The sequence below is a fragment of the Agrilus planipennis genome, unplaced genomic scaffold (assembly GCF_000699045.2).
Source record: "Agrilus planipennis isolate EAB-ADULT unplaced genomic scaffold, Apla_2.0 scaffold21, whole genome shotgun sequence".
NCBI lineage: Eukaryota > Metazoa > Arthropoda > Insecta > Coleoptera > Buprestidae > Agrilus > Agrilus planipennis.
This window is the reverse complement of record NW_020439030.1, coordinates 932,066-949,149: the sequence shown is the minus strand read 5'-3', so window position 1 is coordinate 949,149 and position 17,084 is coordinate 932,066. Positions and strand designations below refer to the sequence as shown.

The window sequence follows — 17,084 nt, the reverse complement described above, 5'->3', positions numbered from 1 at the left end:
ACCTTGAAGAAATCTGCGCGAAGATAGAAAGAATACACACTAGGCGTAAGCAAGACAGAAATAGTTGGAACAAGCTTGAACGAGCAGAGACCTCGATGGGCGGTCTTAGGAGATCGGCTAGAACTGTACAGTACTAGACGAAAATGTTTAGCAATTTCTTAAAACAAAAATGTATATAAATTAACAATAGAAAACAAAGCAGAAGTTTTATAGGTGTGTAGTAGTAATAGTTAATTCACTTGTTATTATTTTTGGTTAAATATGCCTCTAAATAAAGCATATTCTTAAATTTTAACGAGGCAGTTTAAATAATTTTGCAAATGGTACTGTACACTTTTGTCTAGTACTCGCTCGATGATCGGTGGAGAAATGAGCTCCGCATCTCTAACTTCTTGAAGCGTACAGTATACGTTATTCGGAGCCGGAAATATCGAAACCTACTTTTGACAATCTTATAAGACGATTTTTTTTTTTTAATAGATTGACCCATATTAAAACATACCGTTTGATGCGAAATTAATAGCCCTTTCTACTGATTTATGGTTTTAAATATTTATCTCTAACAATTTTCCAGATAAAATCAATTATTTTAGGCACCATATCATTCCGGACCATTTTTGTTAAAATCTTTTTTTGACCCCGTAACTACGTCCAAACAAAACTATTTCTAAATATTGATTAGTACACATTTATTGTCATTTTAGACTAAATAAAAGTTCGGCCGGCCTACATTAATTTAACCAAACTATTGACGCTTTAGATACTTATTCACAGACGGGATCAAGATCTTAAACCAAGATTAAAAATAAATAAATGCAATATCAGGATCACTTATACAAAAATAATACGATAACAAGGCAAGATTCGAATTTTAGATAACAAGATCATATTTTGAAAATTGTCATATTTTGCCTATTGTCTCATCTTGCGGCCCATATTGAAAAGGGTACAAAAACGTTAATTCAAAAAAAAAATCTAGCTTGAACGCTTTTCAAACGGTTGTGAAATTACGTTTGCTAATAATGTTAAGTGTAATAAGATGCAATAAATCCGAAAATACCGACTTCTTTCTATTCGTAAACTAGCACGTTATTAGTGTAGTATTACAGCTATGTATTTTAAAGAAAAACATCGATTAAAGAAGACATATGAATTAAGTTTTCTTGATTGTACGAAACACTGCTTGCATAAAACAGCATCTACATATTTTTATCTGAATAGATAAGTGAAAAAGGTGTTGACTTTAATAATAGTAATTGTATTTGCAATCAATCGACCAAATATAACTAGTTAATAATGCATTTCTTTCACATTTAACTTTAATTAATAGATACACTTAAGTCCAATGACATTTTATTGGATTTAGTCGAAACATATTTGAATTCATTCTAAATTTACAATAAAATCTACCTGGATCCGTAATGAGTGTGTCTATTTATAGCAGAAATAGCAAGAGCATTCATTAAAATATATGAACGAGAAAATCTTCCCGTCGGTTTATATTTTTATCAATCTTCGTAAGTATTATCAGTATATCAAGTTCTCATTCTTGGTCTTAGGTGTATCTTGACAAAAAAAACAGCAACCATTTCTAAATTGAAGTATTTAAAAACTACAGATACTATGTAAAAATGTCTCTGTACATTTTGCAAAAGATATGTATTTATTTGTTACCTAAAATCTGAAAAATAAATGAATTTTTTCTCTTCACAGGCGTATTTAATTGATTTAAGATATAAATGCGAATTAAGATACAAGTATGCGAGTAGTAATCTTTCTTATAATTTTTTTTTCTTTTCTAAGCTTTTCACTATTGTGATTCCAAAATTTCTTCTCCGACGTGAGGTCAGACTTCATGTCCAATTCAAAATGTAAACAATGTTTGTTAAAGACTATATTTGACTCCGTAACTACGCCCAAATAAAACTATTACTAAATGTACCGTCCATTTCAATTTGTTAGAATTGTGACCTTGAAGAAATCTGCGCGAAGATAGAGGGAATACACACTAGGCATAAGCAAGACAGAAATAGTTGGAACAAGCTTGAACGAGCAGAGACCTCGATGGGCGGTCTTAGGAGATCGGCTAGAACTGTACAGTACTAGACGAAAATGTTTAGCAATTTCTTAAAACAAAAATGTATATAAATTAACAATAGAAAACAAAGCAAAAGTTTTATAGGTGTGTANAACAAAGCAGAAGTTTTATAGGTGTGTAGTAGTAATAGTTAATTCACTTGTTATTATTTTTGGTTAAATATGCCTCTAAATAAAGCATATTCTTAAATTTTAACGAGGCAGTTTAAATAATTTTGCAAATGGTACTGTACACTTTTGTCTAGTACTCGCTCGATGATCGGTGGAGAAATGAGCTCCGCATCTCTAACTTCTTGAAGCGTACAGTATACGTTATTCGGAGCCGGAAATATCGAAACCTACTTTTGACAATCTTATAAGACGATTTTTTTTTTTTAATAGATTGACCCATATTAAAACATACCGTTTGATGCGAAATTAATAGCCCTTTCTACTGATTTATGGTTTTAAATATTTATCTCTAACAATTTTCCAGATAAAATCAATTATTTTAGGCACCATATCATTCCGGACCATTTTTGTTAAAATCTTTTTTTGACCCCGTAACTACGTCCAAACAAAACTATTTCTAATTGTTAATTATTGATAAACTTTTAATAATCTTTTTTAAATTTTTAAGTTAACCATTCTTAAGCACAGCACAGCACAGTTTTTCATTTTTGCTGGACTGGGCCTTACGCTATTAGTTTTATATTTTATATCTGTCTCTATTTCTGCGCTATGTAATCTTTATTTTTAATAACTGAGTTTAGCTAAACAAATTAAGGAGCTAGTATATAAGAAATCTGATTTAAGATTAATTTTTAAAATAACCGTTTCACAAAAGGAAGCCAAATTAAAAGCACAGTAAGCTTCAAAGATGCCTAAATGTTTTTTCGTGTTTACTGAATTCGACCAAACATACGTTTCCTATGTTACGAATAGTTGACAGCTAATGAACTGACATTTTCGTTGGGTTAATACTATTTTACATTTTACACATTTTATTAATTGCTATTGGAAGTAAATTTAAATATACAAGAAAATGTTGAAGTTTGAGTTAATGACCGATAAAGATCGTCGCGAGGCGGCAGCACTCGAAAAACGAAAAGCTTTCGAAGAAGAAAGAAAAAAACGGATATTCAACCCGAAATTTAGAACCATGGGGGTAAGTATAAAAAAAGATTACAAATCCGAAAATAAAACACACATTTGTAATTCATTTAAAGCACATTACCTTGATTATGCCCTATTTTCTCTTAAATAAAGATTACAGTTTTAGTATCTCATCAATCCATGCATTTCACTGATTACTGTAATACCTATTTTTAAATTAAAAAAAGAAAAACAAATAATAACGACAAAAACAAACAGCACGTTCAAGTTACAAAATGCTTTTGTTTCGCCACACTGTTCTTGGGGGCGGTAAATAATAATTTACTTTCGAAGAATCTATTTCTTTTATTATTTTACACTTTATTTTAATAGAGGGTCGGGGGAATATGCTAAACATTTTCTAAGGGAATACTAAATAAGAGCGATTAAGCATCTGATCAGTGGGTCGCGATTTCGACCTTATTGGCACAAATTAGAGCAGCATGTCACCATCTGCTGAAAGGTACTTCAAACGTTTAAAATACTTCAGTTAGTTAGATGGTGGCATACTGCCGTAACTAGTTGAAGTATTAATTGTAAGTGTTTGAAAGAGAAGAATGGTTAACATCAATAATTAAACCTAATTCGTTTGTTTCCAAATTTTCTAATAAATTTAATTTTGCTTATTTCTGTTTGATGTCATCATAAGATTGCTAGTCCTAAGACTGGTTGGACACGCTCTTCCATCCTTTCCTATCCTGAGCTAATCTTCGCATTTCACTAAAACTAGAACATCCCACTTCCTTAACTATTTGAGAACAATAATCTAATCTAGGTCTACCTCTACTCGTTCTAGAACCCGTTCCTGCCTCTAATATGTCTCTGGCTGAACCATCATGTCTGAGAAGGTGTCCTACCATCCTATGTCGCCTATTTCTTATTGGCTTCCATAGACTTCTCCGTTCTTCTATTCTTTCTAATATCTCTTCATTTCTAACCTTCTCTATCCACGGTATCCTCATCATTCGCCGGTAACACCACATTTCGAAAGCTTATAACCGTTTCTTTTGCGCAGTGCTTATCGTCCATGTTTCACATCCGTACAGTGCCGCGCTCCAAACATACACCTTTGACAATCTTTTTTGAATTCCTATATTAATCGTTCGCGAGTATAGAAATGACTTCTTTCTATTGAAAGCTATTTGAACCTACGCTATCCTCTGCTTTATATTCCTACTACTCCTTCCGTCCTGATTTATCTATTCCTAGATACCGAAAATCAGCCACTTCTTCTAATTTTTTGTCTCCTATCTTTATATTCGCTCTTTCTCTACTTTTTCTTTTTGTTTTTATTTTTATATTTTATTTATTTTCATACATTACTGTTTTGTCAATAGCGCCGTTTGATGTATAAAATTTTTAAAATGTTTGCGACTGTAACAACCGAACTGTATTGAATTTCAACCGCATACCCTTATACAAATTTAATTCAAAATTTTAAATCCATTATCATCCCACATGAATTTTCCATTAAATGATGTTTAAATGTCAAGGTATTGGTTCTAAATCCAAACCTTTTTAGTGCTCTTCAACTGTATCCCTAAAGTGTCCGTTTGTTTGACCTACATAAAATGTATCACAAGTGAGACAATTTACGTTAGAATCTTATTTGCGTCAGCTTCATTGTTTTTTAAAAAGTTACCTAAGGAGCTATCCGTTTTAAATGTTTATTAAGCGGTCAAATTAAATAAATTCAATGGATTTTAACATGTGTTTCAAACAAGACCGAACAAGTTCAACTTTCGCCGAGTGTTCCATACTTTACGTATCTTTTGGGACTAATAAATGTCAATCATTTTATTTTTGTTGTAATATGCAAACAGCGAAGTAAAACCCTTTTCATTAAAACTCTATTTGTTCCCGATATTGTATAGTTAAATTTCGACCTCCATTTTATACTGTTCTTCTAATAAGCTTAAATATATTTTTAAAAAAAGTATCTGAAAGAAAAATGCGGCGAGCATGTTGTATAATTTCAGGAAGGTTAAGTCAATAACAACATATATTAGGTATACGTAGTGATTAAGAAAAATAATATAGACAGATTGAGTGACTGATGCCTAGTGTATTACGGTAAAGGTTCCTTGGTACCTTTTTGATATGGAACTATTCGCGAATGAATTTCAACATTGTACTTATCAGCATTTATCATCAACATCATCTTCAGCCCGTGTCTACCTCTACCCCTCTTTACTCCTGCTTTCGCTTCTAATGTGTCTCTAACAAGTCCTTCTTGACTTTCATAAAGCCCTCTGGTTTCTAACTCTATAAACCCATCTATCCACGGTGTTTTCAACATCCTCCTACAGCATCACATCTCATCAAACGTTTCTAAAATTTTCTTTTCGTTCACGTTTCACATTTCGTATTTAACTCAAACATCTGGTTGAAAATCCGGCAACCAACAATTAAAATTTCATTGGTTTAGTAAGCATTCAAACAACTTTTTGTACAAAAGCTAAATATTAGTTTGGGACGTTGGTAAGGGTGGTATTTAATACAAAGATCGTCAGAACGTAATGGTTTTGCCGGGTACTCGGTTATTCGGTACCCTGCAAAATAATTATCCAATACATCACTAATGTATATGTAATACTAATACTACATAATAGATCGATAAAGAAGCACTCGATAAGCAATTAGAGGAGAAGAAGAAGCAAAAAGAGGAAGAAAAAAAATTGGAACTTGCCTTTGCGAATCAGATGAAAAAGTACGACGAAATTGCGCTTGCGATGGAGAAAAAAGAAAAGCAGGTATTTTATGATGTGCCTATTCTTAATTACGCCGTTGTTGTAATGTTAGAAAAGCCGACCACAACACTAAATGAATATTATAAGCAGTAGGTAATTTATTTTTATTCGTAAACAAAAAAATTGCCTATTTTCAGGAACGACATAGAGTTCAAGAAGAAATTCTTGAGTTTCGCAAAAACTTCCAAAAGTTTGAAGATCGACGGGAATATGATCTCAATGATCCGCATTTTTTACGAAACACTCTGCCTGCTAGAATCCACGACAGTGATCCAAGACTAGGAGCGTCGTCAGTACAAAAGTAAGAACAAATAAATAATGTTTAATCTTCACCATGATTTACACTTACAACAAGTGATTTGTTTATATTTTTACGTTTAAATATTAAATTAAAAGTAGTTGTAAAAAACAGTTAGTAGAAGACAGTTAAAGCATACTACGTCTGAGTTATACGTATCTTGTCATTTTAAATTCTTCTCGTCAAAGCACCAGCCCAACTTGGAATTGTTTAAATAAGCAGAGGCATTAAATTAATTCGAATTTTTGGGCAGAATAAGAATGGGGTTTCTTAGGGGGCTAACATATCCTCATACAAACAAAAATTGTAAAATTAATTTTAATTCCTTAGATTGCAGACTGATAAAAAGTGTATGCATGACAATTAAAATTTATTTCATTTTTAGATTCGAAGGTGAAGATGTTACTGGTGCCGAAAGAAATAAAATAATGAAAGAGCAGCTTCAAACCTGGTTAAGGCAACAAATGCTGGAACGAGAAACTGCGGAAAACGAAAGAAAAGTTGCGGAAAAGGCGTATTTGGAGGCATTAGCAGCAAGGGACAAAAGAGCCGTTCAACTGGACTGTTTAGAGAAGGACTGCCGGAGAAAACTTCAAATAGCTACGGCCAGGTTTAATAAAGCACTGGTAACATTTGGTTTATTCCTATTTGAGTTTTATTTCTTTTGTTTCATATTTTCATTGATTGTAACTACATAAAAGTACAATTGAATAATTTGAAGTCGAACCTCAAAATTAATTCAAACACTCCCACGTAAATTAAATAAAAAAATACATAATCCTAAAACATCCCAACAACGTATAATAAAATGCAGCATAGTGTATCATGAGTTTTTGACATAATTATTAATTAGGTTTTGATGTCTCGTTGTCGACAATATTCTTAATTCGTAATAACTGATAAAGCAGGCACTTTGATTTTTTTAACCCATGTCCATCCTTTCAACTCCACTTTCCAGTTTTTAAGTATTGCAATATTTTTTTATCGAAAATAGCTGAAGTTTCTATACATGTCAACCTAAATTAAATGCCAGAAAAATTTTATTTGTACCTTAAAATTCTAGTTATAGGGACCGCAAGTAACAGTGATTAGATTGTATTAATTTTTAGAAAGATCATTTGTCTAAATCAAACGTTAATCAGAATCTAATTAAAGAAACAATTACCAAACGATGCGTCATCTTGCAATAATGAAATGATGATATTCAAATAACAACTTAGTCTCATTTTACTTTGGAAACTGTTTAGTCAGATGAAAAAGAATGCCGTGACCGAGAGAAAAAGCGTCAAGAGTTGGAAGATAATTTGGCCGAAATTTACAACACAATGACTAGTGATATGATGTCGGAAAGCAGAGATTCCGCAGAAAGCAATTTGGGAGCAGGACGAAAAGTCGGTTTTATGTATAGAGGAGAAAAACATGAGATTGCTAGACAAATAAAAGCTGAACAAATGGCTCAAATAGAAGAAAGTAAGGTACGAATATATACAATAATATCTTGTTGAATTCTTCACTCGTTTGTGCATGAACGGTACTTCGTTTATTTATTTTAATTTTTTTGAATTAAATTTATATTTTAGGACCAAGTCCGCCATCTCTTGTACACGACTGACTTCTTGAATAATTGCTGTTATTTTAAATGTATTAAAATAGGCTCTATTTTACGATCAAATTATTATACTATATGCAAATAACTACTTTATTGACAAATTATAGGCTAAAAACCACCCTGATTTATAATCATAACTATAAACTTAGGACCGAATGCATCAACATTGTCAATGTTATCCGCACCACTAACATAGATGGCGCGCTATGTCTGTAAATAACTAATAATTTGAACACTCATTTAAATTTGAAATAACCTCCATAATAACAAGGTATAAATACATGTACATTTGCATTGAAAGTTTATTAAACACTATCTATTATGAATTACGAGTAAAAATCTTTAAAAATAGATAAATTTTACTACAAACTTATCCTTTTTATGCTCGTATTATATTTAAACAATTTAGTGTAATTAATATACGCGCTGTAAATTAAATACGCTCTTTTTTAACTTTATTCTAAAAATTTGAATTTTAGAAACGTAAAGAAGAAAAGAAGAAATTCGATGAAGAATGGGATAGATATACTATTGAAATGCAACGAAAAGTAGCACTTTTGGACAGAGAGGAGAAAAAGAAACTTAGGTAACTAAATAATTAAGCTGATGTTGAAACATTTTCATCATTATAATGTTTCATTTCAGAGAACAAAAGAAGCAAATAGCCGAAGAAAATAAAGAGATGAGTATCGAACATAAAAATCATATAGATTTTCTTGAAAAAATTGTATACACAAACAAACCTACGGCTGCTTTCTACGAACAATTTAATTCAGGAACGAGATAAAACAAATAATTAACTTTACTAAAACAACATCAATACAGGTCTTCCACATTAAAAATTACAAAAATATTATATATTAGATTCAATATTTTTCAAAGGGGACGTTTATTAAACCCTTTTCTTTCAAATTTATTATTGAATTGGCAATTATTTTCGCAGTTCTCTTCTGGTATCCACCACTGGTTAGCATTACAATAGGAATTTTATTGTGTCGCGCAAAATTAAACACTAATGTGTCTCTTTGAATTATACCCTAAGATAAAATATTACAAAAATGAAAGTGAAATCAGGAGTTTTATTTATTTTACCATTTCTGATACGGAAAGTCCTCCTAAAGGATCCCCTTCTAAGATATCTGTCCCTGCATTATAAACTATTATATCAGGTTGAAATTCACTTAAAGCAATTCGCAAGCCCCTATAATAAAATAAAAGGATAAGAAGAGTATTCCATGACTACCTTAAGGTAATAAAATATAAAAACTAAAAAATAAAATACCGAAATCCCTGTACGAAGTGCCCTATAGGTGAATAAATACCACCACTTTAAACTGATTCTTAAGTCCATATTTCGAGTTTCATAGGATATTAGTAACTTGGTTAAAATAGGATCTATGGGAACATTTACTGACGACTTATTTAATAAAAACTGGTTGAAAATAAGTTACAATCTTGGAACTACTAATGGTTTTAGATTAATTAGTATGTGAACTATAATGAAGCAAAGTAATTTATTCAAGGCATCATATCAATGAAGAGGCATGAGCACCTTGAGTACACTGACAATAGAACCCTTTAATGCTTTGGAAACTCTAAACATATGCTAATTGTGTTTGTGTGTAATTTTTCACTCATTTCCTGTTAATAGGCAAATCTCAGTAGTCTCCTTTGAAAACTTCATTTATTAAAAAAAAAAGAAAGAGTAGAATAGGTACCAAAATATACCTTTTTACTTCTCGGAGATATTCAGCATCTTTCGTATGATGTTGAAGTTCTACTTTTAATCTTATACTTTCTTTAGCTTCTTTGTCAAACGGATATATCCCTTCGTTATAAACGTCCAATATATAAACCTTTTCATTGTCTTTGAAATCCCTTTCATAACCATTACCCTTAAACAAGATATTCATAAGAAATAAAAATAATGAAAAACTGTTCCAATCTAAAAATAAACTACTGTCTTCATTACATTGTACCTGATGAGCATCTAAATCAACAATCATTGCTGTTCTTACTACTTGAGAGTAATAATTGAACAGAAAAGTTATTAGTAACGTAATATCAGCATATGGACAGAATCCTCCTCCTGATTTAGAACTACAATGATGAAATCCTCCTCCAATATTAATTGCCCATCCTCTTTCAAGAGCTACTTTTCCAGCTAATATTGATCCACCTGTCTGGTATCTATAATATATTTCTTTTAACAAAAGTAACAAACTTCAATAAAAAAGTTTACAGACCTCATTGGACATAAATAAGAAGACTGAATTAAACAATTTGGCACTAATATTAATGCAGGTATTTCAGCTACTTGAGCAACATAAAAGCTGCACTGCAATTAATTGATTACAGGACACAGGACATGTTTAGTAACAAACTTCTCTAACCTTTAAACGCTTTAAATATTTCTTTGAGTGAACTGCCAACAAATCTTCCCTAGTTGCTTCATTTGGTTTAATTACTGTTTCTTCAGTAATTATCCTCGCTTCTTTTAAGTACTACAAATATAATGTATTTAACTCATTAAATCAATTAATTTTTAAAATTTGTAAGTTTACATACATTAAAAATATTTTCCCACTTTCTTGCATCAAATGGATGCAACCTTTCCAAACCAAAAAAACGTACATTATATTCTTTTCTATATATAATTGGACACTGATCTTTTTTAATTTGAATATATAAATTAGATCTACAAAAAAAGAATTTTTCATTGAAAGGCTATCAAATTATAGCATTCAACTTACTCTATAGTATTTACATGATGATAATAAACTCAGATAATTTGTTCTTACTATCAATACTATTTTGTTCTATTAAAAAGTAATTTTGAATTTATTTAAAAAATTTTCACCATAACCTGAAGATCACAAACGTCAAAAGTTGACGTTACTTCAGAAACTTCGCAAGGCCGTTCCAAGGTCTCCATCATATACAGGAGTTAGTTAAAAAATATATTACCAAATAAAGCCAGTAATTCATATATATTTCTATAAATTGTTTTCTTATAATAAATCATTTATACTCAGTAAATATATCATACCATTATGCTGTAAAATTATTTAAACATTATTTTAGAATGTAATATAAGTAATTGCCTCTTTTTATTTTAATTTGCTTAAAATGTAAAATTATAAATACCCTTAAATTATTTCAAACTTCTGCTTCGTTATTAAAACAAATATAAGTAATAATTTAAAAAAAAAATATTTTTATTTTGTATCTTAGTGACAAGTAGAATACAAACAGAACCAATGAGAAATGAAACCTTGCAAAAGATTGTCGCACAATTAGGTAAATAAGCGAATAAGTAAATATTCAAACAAAAAAAATGATATTTCTTACTTGTGTTTAACGATAAAACATTCTTACTAAAGTAAAAAGGGCACATTAGATTTAGAAATAGAAAGATAAGCGAAAAATGGAAATCCACGAAGAGGAACACATATTAAGGTAAAAATAATAGAATTAGTAATAAATTTGTACTTATAAATTCCTGTTTAATTTGTTTTAAAAGATGTACTGAAATGTTTAATCAGTATGAAGAAATGATTGAGTCGTTATCACAAAACATACAGTTTTATCAGGTAAAAAAAATTAATAAAAAATAATAAGTACCTATTATATTTACATATGTATGTAATTTTAATATAGGAAGAGGTTCACACTCTTAAAGAAGAATTAAATCATTTCATACAGCAAAACAAAGAACTCTCCCTTAAGTTACAAGAAGAGCGCAAAGCTAATTTACTACTTGAGAGCTTTAAAGAAAGAGACCAGTTTGAGAATAATATAATTAACAGTCTTAAAAGTCAATTGGACTCCACATTACAAGTAACAATATAAGCTGGTTTTTATTTTAGGTTTATATAAGTAAATATTTGTTTTTTTTTAGGAAAATCGGACAATCACAGAATTATGGCAGTCATCGTTGAAAACTATAGACTGTTTGGAACAAGAATTAAATATTTATAGAGCTGATAACGACGGCTTTGTTTCGCAACGTTTCTTAAAATGTGTAAGTTTTAATTTTTTTTACCTGTAAATGTTAGTGATTTTTCAATTCACGTAGGAAAAAGAAAAATATGATCAGGAACTACAAAGCTTGCACTCAGATTTACAAAATTTACAAGAAAAATTAAAAGAAACAATTCAATTACATACAGATGCGCTAAAGGCAAAAAATGAAGAGTTATATCTTGTGTCTGAAGAAAATAAAAACGTGAAACAGCAAATCGACGATTTTAAAAGTGAAATGAATGAACTACGAAAACGACAGATTGGATTAGACTCAATACAGGAACGCTTCACGCAAGTGTTGAATGAAAAATTACGCCAAATAGACAACTATAAGAAAAACGAAGCAGCAATAAAAATAAAAATGAACGAAGCACTTGTTGTGGCTGAGCGGGCTGTAGTTGAGAGAGATGCTGCTATATTAAGGGAAACACAAACAAAAAGTAATAAAAAAGTTTGAATTTGACTTGCGCGCCGTGGGTTCTGCACCTTATCAAAAATAGTATTATCAGTTTTGAAAAACAATTTTTTTTTAAATGCGTCATTTATAGATCTTTTTATAAATTTGTATGATAATATCTTTCTTCCACCTAAATTTGAAGTTCCTAACTAAACTAGAAGGGATTAGATGGTCACAGTGATGCTTTTGACAAACAAACGGATTAAATTTGAAACTCGTGATTTTCATATTTTTTTCTAAACTTGTACCATACTTATCTTTCTCCAATTCAAATTTGAAGATTCTACCTCAAGGAAGAGAACCCACCCACCGATTTTCATGATCAGTAATATTTTTGACGAACAGACAGACAAACAACGAAGAGATCTTATAAGGTCTCAGTTTTATTTCGGTACGGAACCCTAATAAGAAAAACAATCATTTTACATCCACTAAAAAGAAGTTTTACTTCGTTTAATACTCTTTAGGTGGAATACATATATCGATATCCAAAACGGCGTACAAGAATAAATGTTTTCTCTGTAAAAAAGTTTTATTTATTAATTAAATACATAAATTCCTTTTTTAATAATTAATTTCAGACGAAGTAGAAAAGTTATCGCAATATTTTGAACAAAGTCGCAAGGAAATGGATCTGAACATGGCAAACCAAATAAAAGATCTCGAAAAGTTGTATGAAGAAAAGGGAAAAGTAGCAAATGAAGAAATTAAGGCACTAAAAGATGAATTAGCAACAAAATCCCTTCAACTAGAAAAATTTAAAAACGAATGCGAAATTCTCCATGAAGAAGTAAAACGCATTAGACAAGGAAATGCCTACATTGATGAAACAAATACCTCAAGACTACTTATTCTAGAAAAAAATATGGAAGCAACCTTCCAAAAATTGGTAAGAAAAGTCTTTTTAAACAGAATGACGCAACTTTTTATATATTCAGCTTATTTCAGAAAAAAAGGGCCTTCAGTTGGCTGCAGAAAGAGATAGTGTTAAAGCAGATCTGGAGCAAATGGTAAACATGTATCATAATGACATGAAGAGCAAAGAAATTGAAAAAACGGCCATGCAAAAGAAAATGATATCCTTACAAAACGAACTCGAAATGAACAGAAATAATGTAATGGTTATAACAGAAAAGTTAGAAAAACTAGCAACTGAAATAGACAAACTTACGGTTGAAAATAAAAAATCCTTACATGTAAAGGACCAGTAAGTACACAAAACTCCTTAAATACTGTAATTATTTAATTCTCATACATATGTTTTTAGAAGAAACCAAAAAACACTAAATGAAATGAAAGAAATGCAGGACAAATTTGAAAAAATTCAGGACATTACACGGAGACATTTGGATCTGCAACAAGAAATAAATAAAAAATGGCAAAAGGGAATAGAGGAAACAACTAGAAAGTTCGAAGAAAGGATAAATGAGTTGAAAAGGGAAATTCGTCATTTAAAAGCAACGAACAATCACTTAGAACAAGCTCTGCTAATTGCTAATGCAACCATGGAAGAATATAAGAAATTTTATGACCAAATGTGTGGAGTTGCTCAAAACATTGCTGAAATAGCCGATGCTCCTACTGAAACTTGATATACAACCATTTTTACTGTTTTAAGAAAAAATGCCATTCATTGCAATATTTTTTATATAATAAAATATTTAGACGTTATAACAAATAAATTATCTTGATAGGATACTGAATAACCACAATCTTATCAAAATTAACATACAGCTCTACTGCGATTTGCAACAAAAGTTAAACCACATTTGCTTAACAGCTAATTAGTTTGTGGAATCAACACAAGCAGTAAATAAACTTGGAAAGTAATATAATTTCTCAGAAGAATCTTGTAAATCAACCCATGCTAGTCCTTCCTTTATCATATGGTCTAGTGCTTTCTGTGCTCTTCCTTCTTCCCATTTTAGTCTCCTTGTTAACATTGATACAGAAGTAAATGATTCATTAGCATCAGACATTTGTTGTAATATTGCAGTGTGATCCATACTTAACTCTCCTGGTATTGACTGGACCATATATTTGCCTTTGCCAACTGATATCACTGAAAATCCTTTACCTAGCACTCTTAACTTACGAGCTGCCCTTAGCAAATCATCTTGACTAATTTCTTGATGATGTTTACTTTGCCCTCTTGCTTTAATAAGCCGTGAGCGTAATTCATCTAGACTAATAAGGCCACCATTCTTATAACTAGTTGCTAAACATACCTCCACTATCTGTACAGCAAGTTCATAATAGAAGTCACCTATTCCTAAGACAGACCAAAATCCCTTTCCGGAAGCTAAAGGATCTACGCCAATTGATGCACACATTTCTTGAAATTGTTTTCTAAACTCAGGATTTTTCTTTATTTCACTTTTGTGTTTGGCTGCAAAGTCTTCTAAATTAACTTTGAAAACTTCGAGTTGTTTAGACATTTCTTCAAGTTGTACTTCTTGAATTTCATTTCCTTTCTCTTTAAATTTTTCTAGTTCGAGTTTTTGTTTGTTAATAGCTCCAATTCCAGCTCTTCGTCTCATATCGTCTAAAGATAAACCAAAAATTATCTAATTATTTACTTGTTAAAAACGATAGCTATTTATTTAAAAGTTTGGTTACATCAACTCTAACTGCTTCGTTTTCTTCTCCATCACAAAAATGATTTTGCCTATTTAGCCAATCTACCTTATGAAAAGCATGACGTCAGCAAATGAGATTTCATTAATAATATTCTTTATAAAAGATTTACCTGACATTTTTATTGATTTAATTGAATTTATTATAATAATTTAAGGTGCTTTTGACGTATTGCGGTTAAATGGAAAAATATTAAACAATTTCTTACATTCGCAAACATTTATTTACATTCGTCGTGATTTAGGGTTCAATTTTAATTAACACTGATGAAATTAATACTTTAGTAGACTAATTTAACATAATACATTCATATAAATACACAGTACGGAAAAATAACTTATAAAAAATAATTTCAAAGTCTTACTATTAATTATTGATTAATAACAATTAACTAGCATTTTCTGTTTGGTCCACAGCCTTTTGTTGATTAATTTCTTTAACAACGTTGTTATTTTTTTCTTTACGTGTAAAATAATGAAGGGCTTTTTCCTTAAGATTAGTTGTCCAAACGGTTGATGGTGGGCAGGTAACAGATGGAGTAGCGTCTAAATCGGGAAGGGGCCTTTTGTACAATCTTCGGGCAATAACACTTAACAGTACCATTTCCAACAACATTAGCGTGTTGTGTATCACTTAAAATAATAAAACTGTGCAGTAATAATTTTAGGGGCTGACATTTGGGAAGTTATTGGTTAAAAAATTATAACAATCTCAGGGAAACAAAACAAATCAACATATGCAGGGATCAATTCGTCCATCTTACAAAATTTGCTAGACCTATTAAATTGTAAATTTGTTAGGAATGAATTACATATTATATTGTTTAACATTAAATCGTTTTAGAATAAAAGAATTAACTGTTTACCAAAACAATGTAAAGTACAGTAACATCTTACTTACAGTTTCCATATACTGCTGATGTGATTGGTGGTTTACATGGAAGAAGTCCAGCCCAAACTATAATCCTTGTGGCGAGTCCTTGCAATTTAGCGAACAATAAAACCATTTGTAGTACAAGAAATTTAGCTTGCAGAGAGTGATCTTTAAGTACGTCTTTCAATAATGTTATCGTCATTGTCATGCCCCATATTCCAAACAAAATTGAGACGACCACCACTGGTTGAACGTACATGTAATTTATTTGGTACAGACTCTAAAATTTGAATAATTATCTACCTATTGTATTGCAAAATATTTAATAGTTAACCAATTAACCAAACATTAATTAATTTACAAACTGCCTAGATAAAAGAAATAAAAATAAATTTCTTTTCGAAAGACTATAAAATTTAAAAAGCTATGGAGAGCCGATCTTCACATTTATTTTGATGAAGAAAGGAAGACACACTAAAACAAAAAAAAACCTGATCTTCTCAGATAATAATTGCCATCCTTAATAACTTTCTAAGTAAGAATAAAATATTCTTAAATCATCTCTTTAAACTTTGCAATATGTTACCAGTAATAGCAGATCGAAACATTATGGCGGCTAACGCCCGCCATATTTATAATTCCGTGACGTCTGCATTATGAACTCGAGTCTATTCGTCCATTTTTGCTTTCATTATGCATAGATATGTGGAAAAGTAAATACTTTTCTCTTTCGGAAAAGAAGATTATTACAAGTCCAGGATTATTTATTACTAGATTATATAAACTAGATTATAACGACCGTTAATAAAATTTAGAGAAATCTTCCTACACTTCTTTTTTCCTTTAGACTTTAGAAAATTACTATGTACATGTCGTGTCCTAGATTCACATTGTTACACCACATAAACGCGTTATTAAATATTTTAACAATTTTTAGATTCACAATTCCTTTTTTCCTTGTACCATTTTCATAAAATGCTTAAAAATTTAAACCTTTGTAATTTGTTATGATAAATTACTAGGTAATGATGTTAATAAATATTGTGCAAATTGTAAATGTTTAATTATATTAATAAAAGCACTATAACAAATTATATTATTATGTATTATTTAGGTCGCTGTGAATGTCTGCTTTCAAATTTTCTTTTTAAAAGGATTATTATACTTAGTTAATATTATTCAAGATTGTATTTGTTTGTTCAT

The 17,084-nt window shown here is 30.4% G+C and overlaps 5 protein-coding genes and 1 long non-coding RNA gene across 8 annotated transcripts in view; 2 read left to right on the top strand and 4 right to left on the bottom strand.

Annotated features, from left to right (window-relative positions):
• Positions 1 to 3,121: 3,121 nt before the first annotated feature.
• LOC108740442 (RIB43A-like with coiled-coils protein 2) lies at positions 3,122 to 8,756 on the top strand. Its single transcript, XM_025976510.1, has 7 exons — positions 3,122 to 3,244; positions 5,844 to 5,984; positions 6,119 to 6,282; positions 6,665 to 6,905; positions 7,527 to 7,754; positions 8,368 to 8,474; positions 8,534 to 8,756. Exons 1-7 carry the CDS (start codon positions 3,122 to 3,124, stop codon positions 8,673 to 8,675), a joined length of 1,146 nt encoding a protein of 381 aa, XP_025832295.1. The 3' UTR covers positions 8,676 to 8,756.
• On the bottom strand, positions 8,673 to 10,371 carry LOC108741131 (histone deacetylase 11). 2 transcript variants are annotated; one of them, XM_018475803.1, is made up of 6 exons: positions 10,282 to 10,367; positions 10,135 to 10,221; positions 9,868 to 10,078; positions 9,617 to 9,783; positions 8,981 to 9,089; positions 8,673 to 8,925 (listed from the first exon to the last, which is right to left on the bottom strand). In XM_018475803.1, the coding sequence occupies exons 2-6, from the start codon at positions 10,137 to 10,139 to the stop codon at positions 8,755 to 8,757; spliced, it is 663 nt and encodes a 220-aa protein (XP_018331305.1). In that variant the 5' UTR covers positions 10,140 to 10,221; positions 10,282 to 10,367; the 3' UTR covers positions 8,673 to 8,754. The 2 variants fall into 2 exon arrangements, with proteins under 2 accessions (XP_018331305.1, XP_018331299.1); XM_018475797.2 differs by having other exon boundaries at positions 10,135 to 10,371.
• A 124-nt stretch (positions 10,372 to 10,495) lies between these two features.
• Positions 10,496 to 11,403, bottom strand: LOC112905014. Its single transcript, XR_003231502.1, has 3 exons — positions 11,240 to 11,403; positions 10,642 to 10,944; positions 10,496 to 10,586 (listed from the first exon to the last, which is right to left on the bottom strand). It is a non-coding gene; the product is annotated as an uncharacterized LOC112905014 (long non-coding RNA).
• LOC108741112 (tropomyosin-1, isoforms 9A/A/B-like) lies at positions 10,962 to 13,976 on the top strand. 2 transcript variants are annotated; one of them, XM_018475762.2, is made up of 8 exons: positions 10,965 to 11,347; positions 11,412 to 11,481; positions 11,549 to 11,728; positions 11,790 to 11,912; positions 11,967 to 12,354; positions 12,953 to 13,260; positions 13,310 to 13,578; positions 13,639 to 13,976. In XM_018475762.2, exons 1-8 carry the CDS (start codon positions 11,316 to 11,318, stop codon positions 13,961 to 13,963), a joined length of 1,695 nt encoding a protein of 564 aa, XP_018331264.1. In that variant the 5' UTR covers positions 10,965 to 11,315; the 3' UTR covers positions 13,964 to 13,976. The 2 variants fall into 2 exon arrangements, with proteins under 2 accessions (XP_018331271.1, XP_018331264.1); XM_018475769.2 differs by lacking the exon at positions 13,639 to 13,976 and having other exon boundaries at positions 10,962 to 11,347; positions 13,320 to 13,480.
• Positions 13,977 to 14,000: 24 nt separating this feature from the next.
• On the bottom strand, positions 14,001 to 15,010 carry LOC108741123 (vacuolar-sorting protein SNF8). The gene has a single exon (XM_018475784.1). The coding sequence runs from the start codon at positions 14,909 to 14,911 to the stop codon at positions 14,156 to 14,158; it is 756 nt and encodes a 251-aa protein (XP_018331286.1). The 5' UTR covers positions 14,912 to 15,010; the 3' UTR covers positions 14,001 to 14,155.
• Positions 15,011 to 15,230: 220 nt separating this feature from the next.
• Positions 15,231 to 17,084, bottom strand: part of LOC108741351 (organic solute transporter alpha-like protein) — a 16,775-nt gene continuing 14,921 nt past the window's right edge. The window contains exons 4-5 of the mRNA XM_018476151.2: positions 15,909 to 16,161; positions 15,231 to 15,640 (exon numbers count right to left, since the gene is read on the bottom strand). Coding sequence (XP_018331653.1) covers positions 15,396 to 15,640; positions 15,909 to 16,161 — 498 coding nt within the window. The 3' untranslated portion in view covers positions 15,231 to 15,395. The remainder of the gene's footprint in view (positions 15,641 to 15,908; positions 16,162 to 17,084) is intronic.

Bases quoted from the DNA above. Each gene is read 5' to 3' on its own strand.
- LOC108740442 (XM_025976510.1), top strand. From the start codon at position 3,122: ATGTTGAAGTTTGAGTTAATGACCGATAAAGATCGTCGCGAGGCGGCA. The intron at 3,245-5,843 runs GTAAGTATAAAA...ACTACATAATAG, and splicing joins CGAAATTTAGAACCATGGGG to ATCGATAAAGAAGCACTCGA. The intron at 5,985-6,118 runs GTATTTTATGAT...GCCTATTTTCAG, and splicing joins TGGAGAAAAAAGAAAAGCAG to GAACGACATAGAGTTCAAGA.
- LOC108741131 (XM_018475797.2), bottom strand. The intron at 9,784-9,867 runs GTACAATGTAAT...ATCTTGTTTAAG, and splicing joins TTGATTTAGATGCTCATCAG to GGTAATGGTTATGAAAGGGA. The intron at 9,090-9,616 runs GTATATTTTGGT...ATTTTATTATAG, and splicing joins TATCTCCGAGAAGTAAAAAG to GGGCTTGCGAATTGCTTTAA.
- LOC108741112 (XM_018475762.2), top strand. From the start codon at position 11,316: ATGGAAATCCACGAAGAGGAACACATATTAAG. The intron at 12,355-12,952 runs GTAATAAAAAAG...AATTAATTTCAG, and splicing joins AAGGGAAACACAAACAAAAA to ACGAAGTAGAAAAGTTATCG. The intron at 13,579-13,638 runs GTAAGTACACAA...ATATGTTTTTAG, and splicing joins TCCTTACATGTAAAGGACCA to AAGAAACCAAAAAACACTAA.
- LOC108741123 (XM_018475784.1), bottom strand. From the start codon at position 14,911: ATGAGACGAAGAGCTGGAATTGGAGCTATTAACAAACAAAAACTCGAA.